This window comes from Dermacentor silvarum, chromosome 6, assembly GCF_013339745.2.
Source record: "Dermacentor silvarum isolate Dsil-2018 chromosome 6, BIME_Dsil_1.4, whole genome shotgun sequence".
In the NCBI taxonomy this organism is placed as follows: Eukaryota; Metazoa; Arthropoda; class Arachnida; order Ixodida; family Ixodidae; genus Dermacentor; species Dermacentor silvarum.
In genome coordinates this window covers 132,753,744-132,778,274 of record NC_051159.1, presented here as the reverse complement: position 1 = coordinate 132,778,274, position 24,531 = coordinate 132,753,744, and the positions used below count along the sequence as shown (strand labels likewise).

Below are 24,531 nucleotides of genomic sequence, written 5' to 3'. Positions count from 1 at the left end.
ACAACTTTAGTACGCGTATACTGGCAGTGACATAAACAAACCAGAAGTGTCCTTTTTTTTTTTTTTAAGCGGCGCATTGACCTTTACATAACGACCGTAAGACGTCACAGCTTTTGTGTTAAAAATAATAATAAATTATGGAGTTTTACGTGCCAAAACCACGATCTGATTAGGAGGCACTTCATAGTGGCGGGCTCCGGATTAATCTTGACCTGGGGTCCTTTAACCTGGGGTTCTGTAACCTGTGGTTCTTTAAAGTGCACGTAAATCTAAGTACATGGGTGTTCTTGCATTTCGCCCCCATCGAAATGCGGCCGCCGTGGCGCGACCTCGAGGTCGGCAGCGCAACGCAATAGCAACTAAGCTACCTCGGCGGGTGTACAGCTCTTGTGTTGTGAGAGGAGGGGGGGGGGGGGGGGGGAGGAAAGAGAAAAGGAGAAGGCAGAGAGGTTAACCAGAATAACGTCCGGTTGGCTACCCTATACCGGGGGAATGGGAAAGGGGAACAGGAAGATGACAGGGAGAGTGAGTTATAAATGTCCCATACTACCGAATCAGAGCCTTCTAATTCAGAATCAGAACGTCCCCAAACTACCGTCTATCAGAGAGTTCCTCGTGGCCCTATATGCTGGCTTACAAGGCGTTGGCTGCAGCGATTATGTTTCATTCGTGATGTTCCAGCCCATCGTGGTTTGAAAGGAAGCGTACTACCAAAAAAAGATAAAGCCACGGTTTGAGACCTCAGTCACCTGCCGTGGCAGTTCATACTCTACGAGAAAAAAAAAAAGAAATAGCCGATCGTTTAACCGCGATTTCAACCGAAATAAAACGAGTGGGAAAAAATATGCGTGTTTATAACAAAAAAAAAAAAGCGGGCAAGTTTGCACTCGGTCGTGCAAAGCTTAGGCACAGCGAAAGTGTCAATCCTCAAATCTTACTGGCTGCTGCTGCTAGGTATTAACTTGGTTTCTGCTAGGTCTTAACATGGTTTAACATAACTACGCATGTAGGGAAGGTATTCTTGAGCGATCATTTTCGGAGGTACCTACCCTTTCGCGACATTTCGCGTAACAAGAGTTGGACGCTTCAGCGCCTATACGAGCGACAGCGTTCGTGGCATGCAAGAAACGCAGGCAGGCAGGAGCCGTGTCTGTGTCGGACCAATGCCTCCTTTAGAAGATGCCTGCCGCGTGAACCGAGAAGCTGGTTCCTGCCCTTCTCCTCTTTGGGCATGTTGGAACGAACACGTTGGTGAGGGCGGCAGTCCTGTCTTGTGCCCCACGCCGGCGTTCTCGTTGACATGGGTGCGAACACGGTGTAGTAAGAACGCTTCCGATCGGCAATGTGCCTTGGCCACGCCGGACTGATATTCACCTCACAATGGTCGCCTTTGATAATCGCTGGATGTTTTGTGTTCCTTTCACTGTTACTCTGTGCGTTAGTGCTTGGCGCACAAGGCCATCAGCATCTTCATTTTCAGACGTGCCGATGTACTGTGGAAGCCACTGAAAGTCCAGGCGAAATTCAAAACTGCGTAGATGCTTGATGTTGCGTAAAGACGGTTGTAGGCAAATCCTCGCTGCAGCACCTGGAGTGCTGCCTTGCAGTCCGTTAATATCACTACTGCTTGTATGGGGCACTATTTAGGTTTCCGCAAGGCAGCTTCAGTTGCTATACTTTCGCTTGCCGTCGTAGAAAATAGCTCGAGTCCGGCAGCCCATTTCAATCTGTAGAAGGCCGTATAAATATTACTGGTATTACCACCAAGCGTTTACTATACACCTGCGTCACAGGTCAAGTCCTTAGTGTTCAAGTAATAAGATAAGACGTATAGACACCACCTACAGATATTCACCGATGGCTCTGTTAAATGGAACAAGAGGCTAGTGCTTCAGATTTCGTGATACATTTCTCTCGCTCTCTCTTACCCGCCGTGGTTGCTCAGTCAGTGGCTATGGTGTTCGGCTGCTGAGCACGAGGTCGCGGGATCGAATCCCGGCCACGGCGGCCACATTTCGATGGGGGCGAAATGTGAAAACACCCGTGTACTTAGATTTAGGTGCACGTTAAAGAACCCCAGGTGGTCCAAATTTCCGGAGTCCCCCACTACGGCGTGCCTCATAATCAGATCGTGGTTTTGGCACGTAAAACCCCATAATTTAATTTATTCTCTCGCTCTCAGATTTTGGCGGCTGTCTACAGCATAGTGTGCAAGTTTCTGGGGGTCACATTGTTATGGGGCGCGACTGTGCGCACGACTGCGCGCACGTGTTAGTGTGTGTGTTTGTGTGCGTGCGTTCGTGCCTGCGTTCGTTCGTCCGCCCGTATCCTTGAAATATCGTGTTGGGTGTTATCTTGCTGTAACTCTGCAACATATCAAAGTGGTAGCCTTTTTTCAATGTCCCTGATATCAATGTGCAAGCACATCACCTATTGGAAAGTGCACAGTGAACGGCGTACACGTGAGATAATAAAAGATGCCAACATGGCATGAAGAATGCGTAACCCTGACTTCGGTCGCTATATGCGTGATAAAAATATAGCGTTGTCATACAGGATTTAGACAGCACTGGCGCACGATGGAAGCTTTCTTTGTAATTTTGTGTCACCCTTGTATATATCGTGGCACTACTGAAGTTAAGCTTTCAGTTGAAAGACAGCGCTGCGTCTCTACCGCCACTGTCGTTGTGTGCTGCAGTTCGGTGTTCATCATGAGGTTCCGGGTTTTTTCCGTGTTTCGTATGCGGCACCTTAAGGTAATTGTTTCAACTATATATGTTCGCAAGCAGCTTTGTTACTTTGGTCATTCTAGCCTTTTTACCGCTGAGATGACAGGCACTGTTTCTTTTGGGCACTGTTATATATATATATATATATATATATATATATATATATATATATTAGTTCTGTTGGCCTTCTACGATAAAGAGCGAGACCCACCCAGCATCCGAAGGTTAAACCATACGCATAATTGGTCTGCAAGCAAGCAGCATAAATTCATTTTTGCGCAATATGTCATCCGCAAGTTCGCGAACGAAGCCGCGCTCAGACTCTTGAACAGGCAAATAGCTGCAACTTGGCTGCGGCACGTGAAACACGCGTGTCGGATGCAAACCGGACGTTGGCATTTTTATCGGTAAACACAGTTGATCTCAGCACTGCAGGCTGTGGCGGCGTGCAGAAGTGTACAAAGAAATGTGACGCTTTTTCTTGTCCACGCAAAAATATCAGGTTACAGGCATCGCATGGCGAAATACTTGCTCGTGGTCTCACCGTGAAATGTGGAAGATCACTGATAAATACCAACAGCTCACAGAGACAAAAGACGACAGCAAGCGCTCAACAGCTGCAGTAATGTGCTGTCAACCTTTGTCTCATTCTCTCTTTTTTTTTTATGTTGCCTATAAAGAATCCTGCTGCGCGCATGCTAGTACCAGGTGTGCAGAAGTAACTCTCACAAAAACGCGCTCTCGCAGACTGCACCGGTATTCCAAATGACAACGACCCATGCAAGCTTCATCGCTCGTTTGAGTGTTAATTACGCCCCGAGCGTTGCCAAGCTCAAGTGCAGCAATGTTGGCCCTTCTGATCTCGGCTGCGAATATGCCCAAGTCAAGCGGACCATGCGCACCTCAACATTTTCAGGCCCCGCGGACACTCTTGCCTCATGCCAACCCAATGGATCCCCAATATCCGACGGATATCCGGATAAAGTCCGAACGTCCAAGTTTTACACATTGAAGTACGAGAGTTAATTGGAACGACAATGAATTTCGCCACGCACTTTGAAAATATCTCGAAACTGGCGCGTCATCCTGAGAATTCGTTGAAAGTGGATACGCTTTCTTAACTCACCGGCTACAATTCGTAAATCGCAGTATGTGCCGTAAAGTAAACAATTAAGACGGTAATTAGTGTAGTTATGTTAATTAACGGATTAAGCATTTTGATTTCTCATAGAAGTAATGCCCGCCTCGCCGAGTAATTTAGTTCAAGGGTTTAAATGGAGCTATCTGCCATACGCGAGTTTTAAAAATTGGGTGCAGCTAAAATTAACACCTGTGTTGCGCCACTTAAGCGACCGAAGACGTCACGGCATTGGGTGACTCCCCCATTTTGCTTCCATGGGCATCGATCACGTGGCTGTCTGTTTTGGCGCTGCTGTCTAACGTAGAAAACAGCCATTGTCACCATGATGCCCGCCGCGGTGTCTCAGTGGCTATAGTTGTTTGCTGCTGAGTTCAAGGTCGCGGTTTCGGCCACCACGGCTGAAATGTAGTAGTAGTAAGTGGTTCGTGAGGAAAGGGAAAGGTTGACGCTATCTTCTGCAGCCCTTGAGGGAGCACGGCTCAGCGCCAACAGGGAGGGGTAAGTGGGAGAGAAAGGGGGATAGGTTGGGTGGAGTCACCATGGCTGGGCGTAGCAAACCGGCAGGCTGTGGCGGCACGTATCAGGCCGAGTGTAGGCGATAATGTGGGCTAGGAGCCCAACTGTAGCAACATGACGTGTTTGCAAACTCTTTGTTAGCCGTTTCTTGTCTCGTCGGTTGCCTCAAATACCCGGGGTCCCTGCTGTCATGTCAGTGTAAACGGCTACTGGCTTGCATTCCATGCTCCAGAGGAGTGCTTTTTCGAAGCGTTCCCGCCGCCCTATGTGCCTCGAGGCTCGAACTTTAAAAGTATCGATTCAAATAAGGCCACAAAAGTAAACATGAGTGATAACAAGAGCACAGGTGAGTGAACTCGCGCTCCGGAGGAAGAAAGAAAGAACGACGCAGTAATGGTTAGTGCAGGCATCCAAATAAAGGGCGTTTTAGTCAGAAATTACCAGTGAGGCCACAAAGAGCTGTAGTAAACTGCGTCAAGGCAGTTATTACAAAAGTCAATTATAGGCAAAGATGGCATTGACTTGAAAGTATAGCAAGAAGCTTCAAAGGCCAATAAACTGCGGCCATTTCTTTTTTCGGTACTTTGCCGGAGTCATCGATCAGCCCGCTTAAACTTCTGAAGAATTACGATGACGTCGAGCGTATGCCACTGTGGCCGTGCTCAGGTTACTAAAATGGAAATATCATTTCTAGAAGGCAGCTCTCGCTGGTATATTTATACTGGCACTTTCAATGGAGCCCTCGGTTACATTTTTTTGCAGTAACTCACTGGTTCCCAATGCATGAGTCTATTGTTTCTGATCTACTCTCCTTCGTAATATCATTCTTTTAGTTACCGAAGGCAGCTAAACATGCTTTACGAAGCGGCCGTCATTGTACAGTCGCTGCAACGTTCACTGTGCATTGTGAGAACGTGTGAGCACATTGCCTGAAGTGTCACGCCGTGGCACATTCGGCGTAACCGTGATTTTAACCACTAGTTAAAGCCTAGAGCTTGCTTTCCGCGTGTTTCTTCGCGGGCTGTAATTTCCTTTTATCAGTTCTCGCTACCAATTCGCGGTCTCGTTGACACTATCTGACGTTAGATTTCTGGAGGGAGAAAGAAAGGAAAGGCAGGAATAACTCCGGTTTGCTACACTGCACGGGGGAAAAGGGTTTATAATGATGGGATGGGAGAGAGGTGAGCATCAAACCGGAAATCGGCGACAACATTGAAGCGGCACACGTCACTAACACATCCTATCTCGCAGGCTCGTAGACCGCAGGAAGCGAACTAGCACTCTGGCTGCCTTTAGCGCACACGTCCCTTGTGACCGCTGTGTGACAAGTTCTATGAGAGTATATAGCTTCCTGTGCTTTGAGCGGCACCCGAATTTAATCTTCAGGAGCCACTTTATCGCTGAACGGCTTTTTCTTTTTTTTTCTTTTTCTCGCTTTTTTTTTCGAATAGAAGGTAGCTCTTCAAAGTATGCAGCTTTCTAGTTATATTCTTGTGTCTATATAGGCCCTTCCCTTAGAGGAAAAGTTCACAAAACTTCGAAGGTTCAGTTTCTTCTAACTTTCGGGTGTAATGTAATGTAATTGTGTTTTTATGATTGATAAAAAATTGAACAGCGCTTACTTGGCTTACACGGCCGAAAGCTACGGCCTCACGACAAGCTTGTCTAAAAAATTAATATGGCGCCACCACAAATATCCCTTTTCTTTCGGTTCTCTCTGGCACACCCTCCACTCACTTTCGAATTTAAGCATTCCCATTACGTGAAACGTATACTTTAATATAAATTTCTCTTTTAGAATCTATATAGAAGTCTATCTGTCTCTTGCCTAGGTCTGACAACTTTTTAAACAGCAAATTTCACTTTCTGGGGAACCAGCATGGGATAGAAAGGCTTCAACCGGCGCGACAAATACAACACGTGTGAAGAAAGACACCACAGCAATATAGTGTTTTCCTGTTTGTTTTTTCTCGCCCCGTTCAGGCCTTTCTTCGGGCCTTTCAAGATCCTTGAGAATAGTGTATGCCTGAGCTCGTTGGATGGGCACATTGCATGAAAAGGTTTCCAACATAAAACACCGACACGGACAGCAGGGAAGAAAAGACACAACGCACAGCTGGTGTCTGTGCTGGAGCTTTGCGATACATTAGGCGTCAAAACGAATATTAAACGTTCAGCTGCTAGCCAGCGGTGTGTCGTGTCTCCTTCCCTGCGGTCCATGTCAGTGTTTGCTGCTGGAAACCTTTTTCTTGGTCCGACCATCTGGGAAGCCTCCTTCGAAGCCTTCTATACTGAGATCGGGCTGATGATGTCAATTGTATCCTGTTCGTATAGGCCTCAATGACGTCGTCTCCTTGCTCCAAACAAGAAACAAAATGTTAACTGCCAGCAAAAGCATAAAGAAGAGCGCGCACCTGCGCTTTAGCGATGTATATAAAGCTGGCGCTTACTGCGAAAGGACATGGCACTCGGGCAAACACTGCCACCTGTATATCGCTGAACGGATACGAGCGGTATCCGCTCCCCCCACGTGCCGTCTGTTGCATGTCCCGGCCTCCGCACTTTTACTTCTGCACTCTGTTTTGTTTCCTCTATCAGAATGTTCATGCAGGAATAACCTCTTCCGCTCGTTTGCCCAGGTAAGGGGATCCCCTATATACAGCAGCCCATTTACAGCAAACGGTCAAGTTCTGCTCTTGCGTATAGGTGTGCCAAATATTGCAGGCTGCGCGGAAAGCTGTTGGAACACTCTCGTTGCGAATTTACTTAGGCATTTCAGTTGCGTTAATAAACTCGGTGCGTGCGCCTTTGCGTAAACCTGTGACAATCCTCCGACGCAGTGTAAGCCTCTTCTGTATCTGCGTGTACAGAACGAGAAGAGACAATCGCACCACGCAAAGTACAATGGGATCAGGTAACTGTTACATTTCGGATCATCCGGCGTTTCGAACGGACGGTGTAAGCGTATTCGCAAGATTTGTGCAGTGTTTGCACAATAATCCGTGTAGACAGTCTATAGAATGTCTGGAGACGGTTTTCTTTAAATCGAAGCCGCAGTTTCTGTGCACGGCAGTGCTACTGCGGTTTAAAAATATGTGACGCATTGGGCCGAGTGGTGGACTATATATGAAGCCGCGAATCACGCTCGAATCCAATGGAATAGCAATAAGTATCGTTTTTATTGAAAATGATTTTCGCAACGTCGCGGTCATCTCTGCTTTATTGCCCAACAGTTTCGGTCGGTGGGCCGACTTTCGTCAGTGGTTGCAGGCATATATAGCAAAAGGCGTCATATAAATTATTATTATTATTATTTGATTTGTAAACATATACACAGGAAAGGGAAAACGAGGAGCAAGGCTGGCAGCCGCCACCAGAAGGGGCACAACGCCTGCCTACTCTTCAGAAAGGAGGAGACAAACGTAGAAATGAAAGATAGGAAGGAGGGGAGGAAATTCACGCAGCCCTGTTTGATGCAGGTACTGCAGCAATGAATCAGCGCACTTGCCCGTTATCCAACTGGTAAAGTCATATGGGACATGTGGGACAGTTTGGCCTCCCTAAGCATCTTGTGCCTATTATGCCCTAAGTACCAGGACCTATAGCCCCGAAAGATGACGACTGTACACCGTAGACACACCTGGCACTTAGGACACGTTGTAGGGTTGTCACTTGCAGATCCCCAGGAGCAGGTGAGAGCAGGTGTCCGACCACCCCAGCCCCAAGCCTCCGAAGACTAACTTTCTCCACCCGGAAAAGGTTGCGGGAAAGGAAACAGATACACGGGGGTATAAGTGCACCTGTGCCCCGTTTCAGAATCGATTTCTGCGCCTTAAAGAGAGGTCGGTCGGAAGGAAGCGAGGCTGGTTGGTTGTCACATGCTTCGTGTCGACGTTTTCCGCATGCGCATATCATGCACACCAGGTCGTCTATACACACGGTCATCTACGTAAGAGAGAGAAGCAAACTTCAATGATAACCTGGAGATGTTAGCCTGGATGATCGTCTGGCATGCTATACTTCAGGCGCTGGGTGATAATTTTAATAGGCTATACATGATGAACACACACGCTCACGCACGCACGCACGCACACACACACACACACACACACACACACACACACACACACACACACACACACGTCCGTATGTGGTCCAATTTCTTTTTTAATCTGCTCCCACCTGCGGCAAGTTGTCCTTCATGTGTGTGCGTGTGTGTGTGTGTGTGTGTGTGTGTGTGTGTGTGTGTGTGTGTGTGTGTGTGTGTGTGTGTGTGTGTGTGTGTGTGTGTGTGTGTGTGTGTGTGTGTGTGTGTGTGTGTGTGTGTGTGTGTGTGTGTGTGTGTGTGTGTGTGTGTGTGTGTGTGTGTGTGTGTGTGTGTGTGTGTGTGTGTGTGTGTGTGTGTGTGTGTGTGTGTGTGTGTGTGTGTGTGTGTGTGTGTGTGTGTGTGTGTGTGTGTGTGTGTGTGTGTGTGTGTGTGTGTGTGTGTGTGTGTGTGTGTGTGTGTGTGTGTGTGTGTGTGTGTGTGTTGTCTAACAAGGATGAGAAGCCTTAGCAGCGCTCCAGATAACTTTTTTCTGCCTGTGGTTCCTTAAATGCTCACAAACCTAAGTACCTGAGTGTCTTCTTTTTCACTTTTTTTTTTTTCTTTTTTAATTTCTCCTTTACCTTAATTGAACACGCGACTTCGTTCGGAACAAATAAACAGTCAACTGCGCTGGCACATTTATTGCGATAGCAATTATATGGACACTCCAGGCGCATTTCTGCGGTCGGCGTCGCCGTCGTGGTGAGGTTCCGTATAAAGTCCACGGGCGATAAAATCGTCGCCGCGCGCCGTATGCTCCATGTGCGAGGGAAAGCTTGCGAGGGTGACCAGGTGAACGCGGAACAATCTCGCGCACGCAAGGGCGAGAAGCGGGAAGGAAGCGCCCCGTCTTCCAGTCGCGCGCAACGCTCCAGAGAGAGAGTAGGAAGAGGAGGAGGAGGGAGGGGGGGGTGTTTACGCTGAGCCGCCCGAGCGAGCGCGCGCGCGAGGCTCCGCAAGGCTCCGGGGTGAAGGTGGGGAGGGGGTAGTCCGCGTTCCGCGCCGCGCGCGCCCACCCGAGCGGCTGGATCTTGAAAGCCATCTGCGGCGGGGACAGAGTCCTACCTCCTGGCACTGTGTTTTCGCGGCTTAGTTCGCGTTGATGCGAACGGCGGGACGAAGGTCAATTCGCTTGCTGCTGCTGCCGCGCTTACTCACTACAGCGTTTTGACAGCGCGTTTCCGCGGTCATCGAGTGAGATGCGTTCATGTTTGCTTGTTTCAGTTAGTATGTTAGTATGCTAGTATGTAGTTTAGTTAGTATGACAACGTTTACAAATTTATACGACCGATAAAACTACTATCCTTAGTAGTTTGCTATCGCATCGATGCTTCACCTTTCGGGCGAAACAGCGACTGATTTCTTTCTTTTCACTTTCTTTTCTCTTTCCTTTTTTTTTTTAGCACAGTGCCCGGTGACACTAATGGCACTTACTGTACCAGCTGTGTGGTTCAATTATCTTCGTATACGTTCTCCAAAAAAATTTTTTTGCCCCCACACTGCTGCGAGACAGAATAACTGTTGTCTTTTAATCATCCACGCCGAGAAAAACGCTGCAGATGCTCTGTTGTTCACACGGTAGCTTTCTTGCTTAATTAATGAAATTTAATTATGGGGTTTTAGGTGCCAAAACACCATCTGATTATGAGGCACGCCGTAGTGGGGGACTCCGGATTAATTTGGACCACCTGGGGTTCTTTAACGTGCACCTAAATCTAAGTACACGGGTGTTTTCTGCATTTCGCCGCCATCGAAATGCGGCCGCCGTGTCCGGGATTTGATCCCGCGACCTCGTGCTTAGCAGCCCAAGCTTTCTTGCTTCTGGAACCACGAGATTGATAGGCACAGCATTGGAGAGTTTTAGCGTAACGCTGACATGCCAACGCAGACTTTACCTGAATGCGGGAATGCGTACCTGGGAAGGACAGCGTTGCTATGGTCTATAGCGACACTTTATCACGCTGACGTCAACCACAACGCGCTAGAGAAGCGCTATTGCGCCGCATGAATTTTGTATGTGAGAGAGAATGCAAATACATTCGTGATAATTGTGCATTGATACCAATTGACACGCTTATGCCAGCAGATGAGCAAAATGCTACCGGTTCTGCTCGCTTTGGTTAAACACAGCGTCGCAGGATGTTTTCAGCACAGTGCTTTTGCTTGCATGTATATACGCCTCCAAGTAATGCGGTATGCGTCGCTGCGAGCAGTAAAATTACTTCTGTTTCGAAGCGTCAAGGCAACACTACTTCGAGCACTTAACTGTTTATTCGTTAGGTGGTGTGAAATATATATATATATATATATATATATATATATATATATATATATATATATATATATAATCTCGTCATTATTTTATAAAGTCCGGGTCCTCTCTCTCACTCACTTCACCGCTCCGTATACAGATAAAAACGAATAGAAGCGAAAGAAACAAAAAGAACATTTCGAGAGTCACGCAGCAGTGGAGGTATGCGTTTCATGACGGTGAGCCGAGACGATGAGACGTGCCTCCTCCGCACTGAAGCTGTAATATAAGCCCACCCGCTGTATCTGGCGAACAGATATGCATATCTGCACTCTGCAGCACGGTTGAGCTGTGAATACAGCACAGACTCTGCAGTTTGTCCAAGAGCATGTGATCAACAGAAAGAAAGAAAGAAAGAAAGAAGAAAGAAAGAAAGAAAGAAAGAAAGAAAGAAAGAAAGAAAGAAAGAAAGAAAGAAAGAAAGAAAGAAAGAAAGAAAAGACGCGAGCGACCTTCGGTTGTATGCCTGCAGATAGAAGAGTTGGTCTGCAACTATAGCAAGGAAGGCACACGCGGACTGCTCACATTTATACAAAAGTTTGAAACGTCTCATGAAAAGTAAGCGAAGTTCTCGCAGTTCTTTATACATATGTATAAGAACTATATGTGTGCTTTTTGAAAATTCGAATTTCACTGCATTTAATTTTTATTTCCACTGGGCATCTACCCTTTCAATGCATATTAAACTGAAAAAAAAAGATAAATAGACAAAGAAACAGATAGATTATTGGAATCGACGTCACGGAAATGCCCTTTCGTTTTGAATAAATCTGCAGCACTAACAGTGTGAAAATTCTTTCACATAATATATGTATGCATCTACTAATATTATATGGTACCGTGTGTTATTCAAAACGGGGGCCAATTTGTTTTAAAAAAGGGGGCACGAGAGACGACGATGGGGCCAACGGTGTTTTGTTAGTAGTCGCCTTGCGCACACTATATTTTTGTATTTTAATTGATGAACCAATTAGTAAATATCAATTCCCTAAATTTATAAGTTATTGCCTAATTATGTAAGCTCGAACGTCAAATTGTGCATCCCATTAGAAAACATCATACTCAACAGTTTCTAGCTGTCTACATCTTCCCTAGTTATTTGTCCCGCTTTTCAAAGTTGTGGCGTAAAACTCGCAAAAGAATGCGCACTGAAAGAATACCGCGTAACATTTTCTATCAGAATTCTGTTTTTACCTGTTCTGGTTTTCTTCCAACGTAACAGTATAACATTGCTTTTTTTTTTTTTTTCCCAAGCTTGCACATCAAATTTCAATTAATTCTTTCTTGTGTATTTGATATGCCCATAATAGGTCTGGAAAAGGTTGGTATGTTGACTATCTGTACATTGGTTTATGAACTAGCGCTGTCAATAAAACAAAATAATGTGATTCAATCGTGCGTTTGACGAAAAACGTAGAATGAGGTGACACGAACAATGTACCGAGCTCGTTCACTACCACCCAGCTGTCATACTCTAAAACGTGCAGCAAATAATAAATGTTGCCTAATTAGCATCATGTCTTCAATATTACTTTGTTTTTATTATTTCTAAATGAACGGAATGCCACGCGCACTCCCACGAACACACACACACACGCATTCCTGGGTCATTTTTGCGCGCACATATAATAACAAATTATAATTCCAAGATGTATGAAAAAATAAAATTCTCGAGGCTGTTAGTCTCACTTACGCCATTATACATCAGGGAACTAAGAAATGAACTGATCGAAAGCTATTTATGAGGAGCCGTGAAGGTTATTACCTCATAATTTATCGATTCCACTTCACTGCCACAACATTGTGTTTAAAATTTCGCGCTAGCGAAACCGAAACAAGCTCAGAGGGCGCCCGCGGCGGGAAAGCGGCAGAGGAAAGGGTACACGTACGCGCTTTCCACTGGGCTTCTCGTAGCCGCATTTTACTTTTATTTTTCTTGCGTTGGTCGGCGTTGTGCGTGTTTGTGTATGTGTAGGTGGTTTTGCGCGGTGGCCCGTACCGTCCGTCAAAAAACAGTCCGACGCACGCTGAAAAGGAATGGCTCTGGCGTGTTGTTTGCATGACCGGCGTGATTTCCGCGCCGTAATGAACCTGCTCTAACGGTCCCATTACAATAGGTGTTGAGCATATATACACCCCACGATCGGCGTGCTGCGTTGGTCGCGGCGCTCGTTGAGAGACAGTGCTGCTATGGTTGCGCTTAGTACCTGTTTGTTTTACTTCGGTGGCTGTCAGCGCAAGCGGATCTTTAATTTCTTTTTGGAACGACCCAGCGGCAGCATGACACGGGCGCTATGATACGCCTGCGGTTCGGGACTACCATCTTACAAGTTCGAAGATCGGCGGCCTGCATCGGTGCCGCCTGTGTCCTCGTGTGCTTCGGAGCCGTCTACATCTACTTCAGCAGGCTCCTACCGAGCTCTACTGGCCTGGCAGGATGGCCTCCAGGCAAGGTACGGACGATCTTCTTTTACTTTTTGGTAATAGTCAACGTCGCTGCAGCACGTTGGACCTACTGGCCTAGAAAGTGGAATGCGCTCGTCTCGGGTCCCACGTATACTCATTCACCTTTGATCCCGGTCTTCCGACCGCGAACACTGCTTTCGTATCGCATATGCACAGAATTCGCGTATGATAGCGTAGTGTTTGATCGACTGTTCATGCTTTTAAAGTGGGTCACGTATGTCGGCAAGATTTGTTCCTCTTTAATAACATGAAACGAGATACGTAGGGTTTGTGTTGATGCCAGCGAGCGTTACGCCTGGTGGTGTTTCGAGTTTTGTACGGCCAGCTTTTCAAAAAGCGATTAAAGTTCCTAACAGAAAAGAAAGAAAAAGGCCGGGATTGTAGAGGGTTATGCGAAGCAGTTTTATTCTTCCTGTGGGGTCAGGTAGGCTGCACTACTTGCTGCACTGAAATCCTTATCACTCTGAAGCGCAAACCCAAAGTGCTCAACAATTTCCGTTAGCATCGTTGTTCTCTTGGTGCCATTTTCATTTTGTTGCGGCTCCTCTGCCGTTAGATGGGCACAGTTAACTACCTAATAGTCATTGACCATGCGTCACCATAATTAGTTTATAAAGATCTCGCCTGTGGCTTGATGGCTTCATCTACACCATTCTGTTTCTATGTTTGCTTGGCCCAGAGTCACTCATTATAGTTGAAGAGCAAGAGCAAAGAAAATAAATAATTAAATAATAAAGCAGCAAGACAAGCATGCTTTCCCCCCCTCAATTTGCTGCACAGGTGTTTGGACAGCAGCTTAGTAGGCTGCGCTTTAATGACTAACTGTGCGCAAAATATTACGTTTGATTGTACGAAAGCGAACTTGGGGGCCAGTTTTGTTAGTGCGCTTGACTTCACTGCTCACAGATCCCTTCTGTGCCACTAACCTAACCGCATGGCAATGACCCACCTTAAATTCACATCAAATTTTATTTTGCTTCAGCAGCACTTCAAATATTATGTAAGACAGCAATGAAGCTTTGCTGTGAGCATAAGCAAGCTCCAGTGGCAATAACAAAGCCCAATTGTCACTATTATGTACTGTTTATTCTGTTAATACACCTTGAATGTTGTCTTACATAAAATTTGTATTCTGCAATTCAGGCACACTTAACTAGTGATAAAAAGATGTAGCATAAGAACAAGAAGCACACAGGACACGTTGCCTCTCACCACAAAAGAGTGTTCTTATCTTAGAAATAACCTGCTTATTGACTTGTTCCAATAGCTTCTGTGCTAACGAAAAGGATTAGAAAAGAATGTAATATTGCTCTTTGCGTCTAGATTCTATGCATCCCATAATTTAGATGTTCTAGCATGGTAAAGATGCAGTCCACGTCTAGTGTGGTGTCCTGTGTTTTTATGAGTGCATTTCTAGTGTAGTTAAATATGCCTGAATTGTGGGACACGCACCAACTAGCTCAACTTTCTTCTATACTTGAAATTGTAGAACTGCAGGAGGGATGTGATGAGTGCACTATTTTTATCTGTACAAACTGGGCCATCCCCTTACTTTGTTCAGGTGATGGTAGTAATATCAATTTGTTTTCTTTGATGCTTAGATAAATGCCTCATATTGTGTAATGGTGCCTTATTTTCATACACTAGTCAGCAGCTTGCTAAATGCCTCGTAGCATTCAAAATGCTTTGCTGGTGATAAAGTGCAGCTTTGAGTTTCATTGCCATTTCTGCACAATGCTGCTGACACATGATGAATACGTCTTCCAGGCTCTAACTTGCACTGGTATTTTCTTTAGTTGGTTCTTGTATTTTAAGAGGTGAGAGTTAATGTCACTAATAGTGAGGACTCTGCAAGTCTATACAGTGACCTGCCTTTTTATTCTGACGACCTTAAAAGAAGAATTATTGTTTACCACTCTATTGCTTTTACTTAAATCTGCAACAAGATTGTGCTTTTTGACACACAATTTAACAAAGCACTTGGCATCATTTCTTGCATGGTCCGTCTGCACTTGGTAGCCAACAGATAGCAAAGCAAATCGCTGTCTCAGCAGTAGCTTGTTTCTTCAATGGTGATGCGCATATGACTGTTTGTTCCTTTCATCTATTTTTTTTTTTTTTTTTTTCGCTGGACAAAGCAGGAAAGCAAGGATGGCAAGTGTTTTATAGAACAATGCAAACCAGGAAGTTTGATCTTGTTGCTTAATTTGTGGACAGTCGAACCCAAATATAACGAACCTGGGTAAAGAAAATTATTCTCTATACTGAACACATGAAACTTACTTTCCGACACTCACATAAAATAACTCCCTATTGGACATATCAAACTCGAGACGTCCGCTGCCATTGCTATGAAGTTGCTTGCATGCCACGAACTCAGCATTCAGGGAAGTTATTATTATTATTATTATTTCTTTTTTGCAGAGAAGATTTGAAGCTTGCAATGCTCAACCATGCCTGGTGTGATGTCCCTTTAGGCATTATATGTAACTGTTTCTACCATGCTGTAACTGTTTCTACCTCAATTGCACTGAACCCCAGCACAGAATGGAGACTGCATTGCCACACCCTGGGAGGAACTTGGTCGGCTTTCCAATGCAGTGCTCGAAGGATTTTCCTTGGAATTGAGGGAAAAGAGCAGGCCTAAACAACCTTGCACACTGAGAATGTTGTATTTGTTGATGCTAAAGGGTGGGTGGGGGGACAATTAATGGCACAGGCACACATTGCAGCTTTATACACATAGTTGCTTTTCAATAAATAGATTCCTTTCTTGCTTCTTTACACTGCTGAAGATGACAAATTCGTATATAGCAAATGTTTCACAAGAGTCCGTTTCAGTTTATAGGCAAGTTTGTGTATATCGAATAACTTGATATAGCAAACTATTTATTGCAACAGGCATAATATGCCAGGCTCTTCGCTTATACTCGCCTCACCTGCCCCTTTAATGTTCACTTCTATGTAACATAATCAGTATAACTGAAAGGCCAGTAAGGCAGACGAAGCTGTGACATGTTGGCATGCAATTTCGTTGTATGCACCTTAGCCTGTCAGCAAAAAGTTCTCTATGTTTCTTTGTTGAATTTGCCAGTGGGTTCAATTTGGCATCTGGGTTGTCTGCTAGCTACTATATAATGGTGATAGCCACACTACGGATCACAGATAAGTTTTCATATAGTGCCTTCCTTCAGTTGGTCAGTCGGTTGGCCTAACATAGCAAGATGTTTTAGAAAAAAAATATATTCTTGTACCTTACGAAATTCAAACTCATGACTTTTCGTTACAAGCAGGTGTTCTACAATGCCATTTACATTGAAGTCACTGAATAATAGGTGTATGTTACGCAACTCGCCACATGTGTAGCAAGACATTTAGGTGCACCACCTTATGTGAGCTTTGCGGATGGCTATAGCCTAGCATTTCGAACCCCGAGTCCCTATTCTGCTCCTGCATCTGCAATGGATGCACATAATCTACCTTGGACATGCCGAGCGACAAAGACTGTCTATGACTCACTATGGGCTGTTAGGAACTGATCAACGTGATCAAGTGATGGCTAATGGACAATGCATTCCATGAGTTCTTCTTGCGGTATCTGCATGAAACAGGCCTTCTTATTTTGATATAATTTCATTCTATTGTGCCATGTGGCAACCAATGCAAAAAGAAGAAAAAGAAAACAAAGTTAAATTCTTTTGTCATAGTTAAAAGCCAGCAAATTTGTGAGTGCAGCCAGATTCCTTGTGATGTGTGAAAGAATGTATGAACAGTAATATGATGTCAACACATTGTAAATGACTGAACCACATTGTGAAGTGCTTGTGTAAATGTTTGCATTATTAAATGCAAACGGCAGGTACCCCTTAGCTATCACCATTACGTCTTATTCACTCTCAAAAGCAGTCTTGTACTTTTTTCAGAAGAACAGCTTTCTTAGGCTCGTCCAAGGTGTGCATTGCTGGTTGGATGCACATAGTGTTTTTGCTTGTGTAAATGTACAGGTCATGCTTAATACACTGGGGTTGTTTTTTTTTATTATTATTTACACTATACAGGATTTCCAAGAATCACCTGCGGCAGATACTGCAGTTGTAGTCCGTGAGCTGGATTACTCGAAGAGGCCGACATTACTTGTAATATAGATCAAAGTGCATATAAATGAAAAAAAAAATTACTTATTAAGTTTTCAACTAGTTACTTCACACCACATATTGCAATTTACGGATTGTAGCTGGCGACATTGCAATGAGCACACACTTCAAATGAATTCATGGGATGACACTGTTCCAGCTTGACATTTTAGGATGACACCAGTTCATCTGATATGGTCAGCTTTAGCTGTTCAAGTTTGTGTGTATTGCACGAGACACTAAACTTTTTTTCCTGGTTGCCCACTTGGGGTGCTATTCTGGACCACTGTCTGGACGCTGTCAAATTCCTCCATGTGGCCAAAATTTGCCTTGTTGGCATTTTGAGCCAAGCAGAGGCCACTTGTTAGCAAATAAGAGCTGACAAGATGCCATATTTTACAATATGGCCAAATTTTAGTGTTGAGAATTAGCACCCTTACATTTATGCCTTGATAAAAGCTGTGGTTTTAAAAACAAAGCTTTCTTTGCCTTGACTTTCAGCAAAGCTTTGCCTAATGTGAATTTGTTCAAGTGCATTGTATCTTTTTGGCCTGTAACGGTTCTGTGTTATCATAACTTCAGGTGGACATGGCCGCCCTGGAGCAGAGGCTTCAGCGGCTGGAGAAAGAGCTTCGCAACAACCACGTAATGCTGACCCAGATCCGGGACACAGTTCGCAATTTCCTCACTGGTGGCCCTGGTCTGGGCTGGAAGGGCGTCCCCAAGGCCCCACCAGCACTGCAGAATGTATCACGGACAGCCATCGCGCTCTCACCAGCCGACTGCGCCTTTTGCAGCTCCCCTCCTGCCAGTATCGACTACAATGTGAGTCTTGCCAAGTCTACAAAATGCTTGAAACCTTCAGCACACTGTTCTTACAGCTGTTTTCCACTATTATGCCCAGTGAAAAGCCAACTGCAACAAAATTTCACTCTGGCTAAATTAGTTATTGGGGAGCTGTCTACACTATTGAAGCAATCTTAACAAAGCTGCAGGGCTGATAATTATATAATTTTCTTAATAGCCTTGAAGCAGCACCTAAGCTGATGATACATGCACCTGATGGTAAGCGGATATGACGCAAATCCCAGCTTGGTCGCCTCTGAGATTTTTCAGCACCTTACTGGCAGCTGCAGGCAACTCTTAATCTCGGAGGTCCTGCCAATTCTCTGTCATGCGTCACTTCAGGCAAGCAGTAATGACAGCAGTTTTTTTTTTTTTTTTTAAGGTTCGGTGTCGAAAATGTCTATTTTCGCCAGCTTTTCATGACGCATCTGCTGATATTTCAAAAATAACATTTTGCATGGAGGCTGCTCTATATCTGCACTATCTGAAACTAAGATTTTTACACAATCCTAAATTCCGTTGCAGTTAGTTTTTAAGCTGTATTTAAACAGCCGATATCACTGTTTCACTCTGCAGATGGGCATTGTATCGCTCAGCTGCACCGAATATCGCACTGCAAGCAGATAGTCTGCGTTGCTGTTTCGCACGGGGTAGTTCACTGTCACTGAGATATGGCACATTCTTCCACAGAAACAATTGGTGATTCGGTCCTCCATGTGAATCCAGCTTTATCAGTACGATAAACTTCAACTTATTGTTTCTTCGGTCTTCTCGGCTCTTTGCCTCTGACATCATTCATTCTCAGGGATTTTTCATCAGCTTTCTGTGGGTCAGTCTCATTTTGGTACAATGTTTTCACATTGCATTCTTAACAGTGCAGTTGTACTAGGTCTGTCCCAAAATACTATGCAGCGAGTCAGCAAAAAAAAGAATGCGAGAGTGTACTGGTGCCACTCTCTCTACTTGAGAGGGCCTGGTTGACCTCTAGTACAAGCCGGGCTGCTGTATGACAAGGCAGAAATTGATGCATGTACTTTTTGTGCAAGCCATTTTTAGTCTTTGTTGAAAGAAGATCGACAGACAGATGAAACAAAGGATCAGCATCAAATTTCTTGGGAAATTGGGCAAGAATAGGTGCAGAAATCCATCAAATGTTGCAAAAGGCCTATAGAAAGGATGCCCTAAACTTAAGGAAAGAACTATGTTTTAGTGGGTGCTGGGTTTTCGGAAAGCCCGTGAGGGCCCCAAGGATGATGAAAGATCAGATCACTTCTCCACCTCTTCCGAAGATGAAAACATTGTGTTTGTTCTCTTGTGCTCAGTAACTGCCGAATGACTGTTATAATGATATCATAAGCACTTGGTTTGGGAAAGTCGTCTGTTCACCAGATTCTGACTGAAAATTTGGAAATGGAAAAGGTTTTTACCAAGATGGGGGGGGCGGAGGCTGGAACTGTTGACTCCTGAGCAGAAGTTGCAATGAAAAGAATGTTGTATCAGTTGAAAAAGTTCAGATGACAGTAATGAATTCTTGCAAAGAGTTGCCACCGGTAAGAAAACTGGGATTTATGAATCCACCATCAAGTGAAGTCCCAGAGCAAGGAGTGTAAAAAGAAAGACGAGCCAAGGGCACGGAAGAACAAAGCAAAAATCAAAGCCATGTTGCTAGAGATTTCTACTGTCATCAAATTGTGCACCACATATTTGTGCCTGATGTCAAACTGTCAATGTAGCTTGCTACATGGAGGTCCTGAAGCAGCTGAAAAGATTGTGTATGCCATGTCTGACCAAGTTTGGTGAGAGAGGGGCACTGGATTCCGCACCACGATAATGCCTCTGCGCACTCTGCATTGATAGTGCATGAGTTTTTGGCATGCAGTTCCATCATTTTGCTGAAACACCCTTCCTGTTCACTGGATTTAACCCCTTGCAACTTTTTCGTTTTGTTTGTTCGTTTGTTTGTTTGCTGGGTTTGTTCTTCAATTGCAAACTGGTGCTCCGGGGTTGGCATTTCGGGGATGTGATGTCAATTAAAAAGGAAATGACATCACAGCTGAAGCACTTCAACAGTTGCCACTCTTCAAGACCTGCATTTTGATGTTCTGACACATTCTCCTTACGTACAGGATATCACACCAAGTGGTTATCACATGTTTAGACTGCTCAAGGACGCACTGGAGGAAAACATTTTTTGCAGATGAAGAGGCACACTGAGCTGTGCATAACTAGTTGCACAGCCAAACAGTTTTTATTGCGATAGCAATTATATGGACACTCCAAGCGAATTTGTACCGTTGGCGTCGGCCTCGCCGTGAGGTTCCGTATAGAGTCCAACAACGATTCGATCACCGCGCGCCGTATGCTGTATGTGCACGAGGGACACGCACTTTCACGGGGAGCGAATGCACGGCAGAGAGCAAACGCGACTTCTTCCGTCGCGCGAAAGGCTGTGGGGGGACGGGAGGGACGGAGGGGAGGCGACGTTTAGCGGCAGCACCATATGCGTATTTATATAAAAGCGTTGTGAGGCGAGAAGGTGGTAAAGACTTCCAACGCTGCTCGACGAATGTCCGTTCTGATCTCATCAAAAACCTCCGAGCCGCCCCCAGAGGCACCGGCTACAGTCACCAACACCGCGCGTGCGTTCGGTGCGAACGCGGGCAAAACGCGACGGCGTCGACAACAGTTGTGCACTTTGCTGGTGCTGCTGCATGTCCAAGTTTATACAGCTGATAAAACTACTATCCTTACTCGGTATAGCTCTCTACTAATTTGCTATCGCAATTGATGCTTCGCCTTTCGGGTGAAACTGCAACATTTTTATTCATTTTCCACGGGAATGTAGGCACTTTGCAAGTGTTGCGAACTTGTATAGAGTGGGAGAAAAATTATGTAGGAAAATGATGTTAAATTTTTTTCGTTCACTCAGTTCATTATTTAAAAAATAATTTAAGATTTTCTGTTGACTGACTCTCATACTTTGATGAATGCATGTAGGAAGGCAGAGTGGCAAAGCAATTTTATTTTAATGCATAATGGATCACTGGATAGCATTGTGGAGCACCCTGCACACATGATTGCATGGAGTTGGAGCACAGATCCACTGTGTATGAATTTTTAAGCCATTCACACATGCACAGATTTGGGGTTCTTTACTTGAACATTTATTTTACCTGGCTGTGTACTAGTGTGCCTGTGCATTATCAATATGTGTCCAAGCAAGCCATCATGTACATATTTGATTGTCTTTTGCTTTCCCACCAGGTGTATGACCTATATGAGAAGATAGCATTCGACAACCCAGATGGCGGGGTGTGGAAACAAGGTTGGAAACTTGAGTATGAGGAGTCAATGTGGACGAAAGACCGGAAACTTAGGGTGTTTGTAGTCCCTCATTCCCACAATGATCCAGGTAAGAAGCTGAAGTTCATAATGGTGCTATATATTTGCTAAAGGGCAGATCCAGTGTTTCTTTTTGAGGTACACTGAGGTGTCAGAAAAACTTTCACCACATGTACTTTTCTGTGTACTGATCATTCATGCATAACTAAACAGTGGTGGGAGTTGTTTGTGTCACTAATTATTCATCAGTTGTTATTGTGTTTGCAAAAATTTGTCATTTACATTGCACTAGTTGATTTGTTCCCATGAAATGTATGTTAAAAGCTAAAATTTATTAGATTAGGTAATAATGCTGTTGTCATTTGGAGAACTGATAATGATAAATTAGCTCCAAGATTAATAGTACAAGGGGTTTGGGATGAGGGGTTCATTTGAGGACATCTTTTTCAAGAGCTATGTACCTCCAATGTTTCCTGTGTTGGTTGCACTGCCGAATTGGTAGCTTCAAAGGCGAGTAGCACCAGATAAGCTCTGGTAATTCTCTGAAACGCTGTAAGCTGCTGTATAGGCAGGGGACTGCTTTGGGCTAGTTGGTAACAATTCTACTTCCTACCATTAACAACAGTATCAATTCGACTTCCTACCATTGAAACCAGCTGAAGGTTTGCACTTGTGTCTGTCGTTTCTAGTCCTCGTTTCAAGTGGTGCGCAAATAGCATTTATCATGAACTCCTGTATTGGATACAGTAGTACATGCTGCATGTCAGTTTCTATTAGCCAAGCAGGTGCTAGAAGGTGTCACTTGTTGCTGTACAATTTTAATGCTCCAATTGTGGAGCATATAAAGTAATTTGCAGCAGTTTATAGAGCATTACCTTCTCCCAGGTTCAATGGACAATCTGGGAACACTGTGCCGCCATAGATGCACTGACATCTGCTTGCACTTGGTATTTAGTTCTTTTGTGGCACCCATGCTCCATATGCTTTCACAGTCAACTGGAAATTAACGTCTGCATGCAATTGATGCTGTTTGTGTTGAAAGTTTAAAGATCACACAGCATGTTACAGTAAATTATGGTGCGAATGAAACTACCGGACAGAAAAGAGCATCTGTAATGCTCTTTCCCTTTTGGTCATATATTCATATGGTTTCGCGTCTTTTGCACCATGATAAGTATGAACCAAATAGCTCAGCAACAATTAGTGATATGTGAAAGCAACTGCATCTATATCACACAGCGAGTCATCAGTAGCAGTGCTGGCAAACCAAAAGTCATTCTTGGTTTCTATACATTTCTGTCGCCATATTGAGCATTCAAGCACCGTCATAGTGGCAGAAGTACGCGTAGCTGGGTTGGTGTGACGATGATTTACTGATGGTTATAGTTTGTCTGTTGTTCTCGTAGGCTGGCTTAAGACATTTGATAAGTATTACCTGGACCAAACGCGACACATATTGGACAATATGGCCACTAAGCTCGGTGTGGACAAACGGCGGCGTTTCATCTGGGCCGAGACTTCCTACCTCTCTCACTGGTTTGACCAACAAAGTGAGGACATCAAGTCCAAAGTGCGGGGGTAAGCATGGCACTCTGAATGGTTAGATAAACACTAGTCTTTTGTGGTCTAGTCTAAGAAGCATGTCTTTCTTTTGTCTTCTTGATTTTAAATTAATAGATGATGTGCCTTGTAGGCCCTTAAACGCCTTTTACTTTTTTTTCGTGTGCAAGAGTACAAACATCTTGGGTATTATATGCGTGCTTTCTTCTTGTAGGGCAGATTTAGTGAGAAATTGTGCAGGAGCTTCCCATTTTGTCACACTGCAGGACAAGGAAATTGTATGCTGTGCCAAGATAATTCACTTGGATCACTCCAGCTGGTCCTCTGCTGTCCCTTACTGCTCTTCCATTCGCTTAGTATTTGTTCTGTTCAGTGTTGATCAAATAAACTTTTGTTATTCCAAGCCAATGTCGTGCCATAACAAGGAATATTTTAAAAAGTTGTTTGCAGATTCTTGTCGATGCACTGGAAATTGCATTACTAATGGAAAGTCCAGTTTGAGGGATGCATTGAAAAAGAAATATGGCAAAATATTGTAATATATTTCGCTTTCTTTTGCCGTTTAGTGTTCCCTGTTCATTACCACAAGAGCTCATTTGCTCATTCTGCGCGGTGTTCCAGCTGCCTGACTTGACAGCTGCGTAATATTGTCATGTAGTCAAGAGTTCGACGAAAGTTCGTCTGGTGAAGTAACATGATGATGATGAAGAAATTGCGGTCACTGACCAAGTGAAGGTGAAAATAACAGACGTTTCGGGACCCGTTCGGGTCCCGACATGTCTGTGTTATTTTCACCTTGGCTTGGTCAGTGACCGCAATTTCTTCATCGTAATATAGTCATGTGTTAGTCTTGACACTGTATTTGTGTTGTAGCTGTTGCTGGCATTTGGTACATGTGTGTGCAATATATTTTTGCAGTTATGTGCAGTCTGGCCAACTGGAGATCGTTACGGGTGGCTGGGTGATGAATGACGAAGCCAACACGCACGTGTTTGCAATGCTGGAACAGATGGTTGAGGGACATCAATGGGTGGAGCGAAACCTAGGTAAAGTACCATGCAGGGAAGATGTAATGTGTACAGTCATGGACACTCCATGTTTGAAATTGTGTGGGACACAGAAATGCCTTCATAAGACAACTGCTGAAGCAACGTGAATGAAATTTGTTGCATGTCTGAGTAAAACTGTAATTACAGTGACTGTCAAGAGCAGATTTTTTGTTGGAGACTCTCAAAAGTTTTAAAAGAAGTGACAGAAATTATCACATTTAAAAAAGTTTGGAGTGTCAAGTGCAGAAACCTGTGGCTCCACAGCAAACGGCAGCATCATACTTCTGCAAGCTGCACCTCAAAATAACTTGCACTGTACATGAAATTGTTACTTTGTACATTTGAGTTGGG

General features: G+C 44.5%; 1 protein-coding gene across 3 annotated transcripts in view; it reads left to right on the top strand.

Annotated features, from left to right (window-relative positions):
• The window catches only part of LOC119456041 (alpha-mannosidase 2x-like), a 96,909-nt gene that overhangs the window by 29,785 nt on the left and 42,593 nt on the right, over positions 1 to 24,531 (top strand). For all 3 annotated transcript variants that reach the window (XM_037717635.2, XM_037717636.2, XM_037717637.2), the window contains exons 2-6: positions 13,058 to 13,237; positions 17,966 to 18,208; positions 21,494 to 21,641; positions 22,978 to 23,149; positions 24,050 to 24,177. In XM_037717635.2, coding sequence (XP_037573563.1) covers positions 13,058 to 13,237; positions 17,966 to 18,208; positions 21,494 to 21,641; positions 22,978 to 23,149; positions 24,050 to 24,177 — 871 coding nt within the window. The remainder of the gene's footprint in view (positions 1 to 13,057; positions 13,238 to 17,965; positions 18,209 to 21,493; positions 21,642 to 22,977; positions 23,150 to 24,049; positions 24,178 to 24,531) is intronic.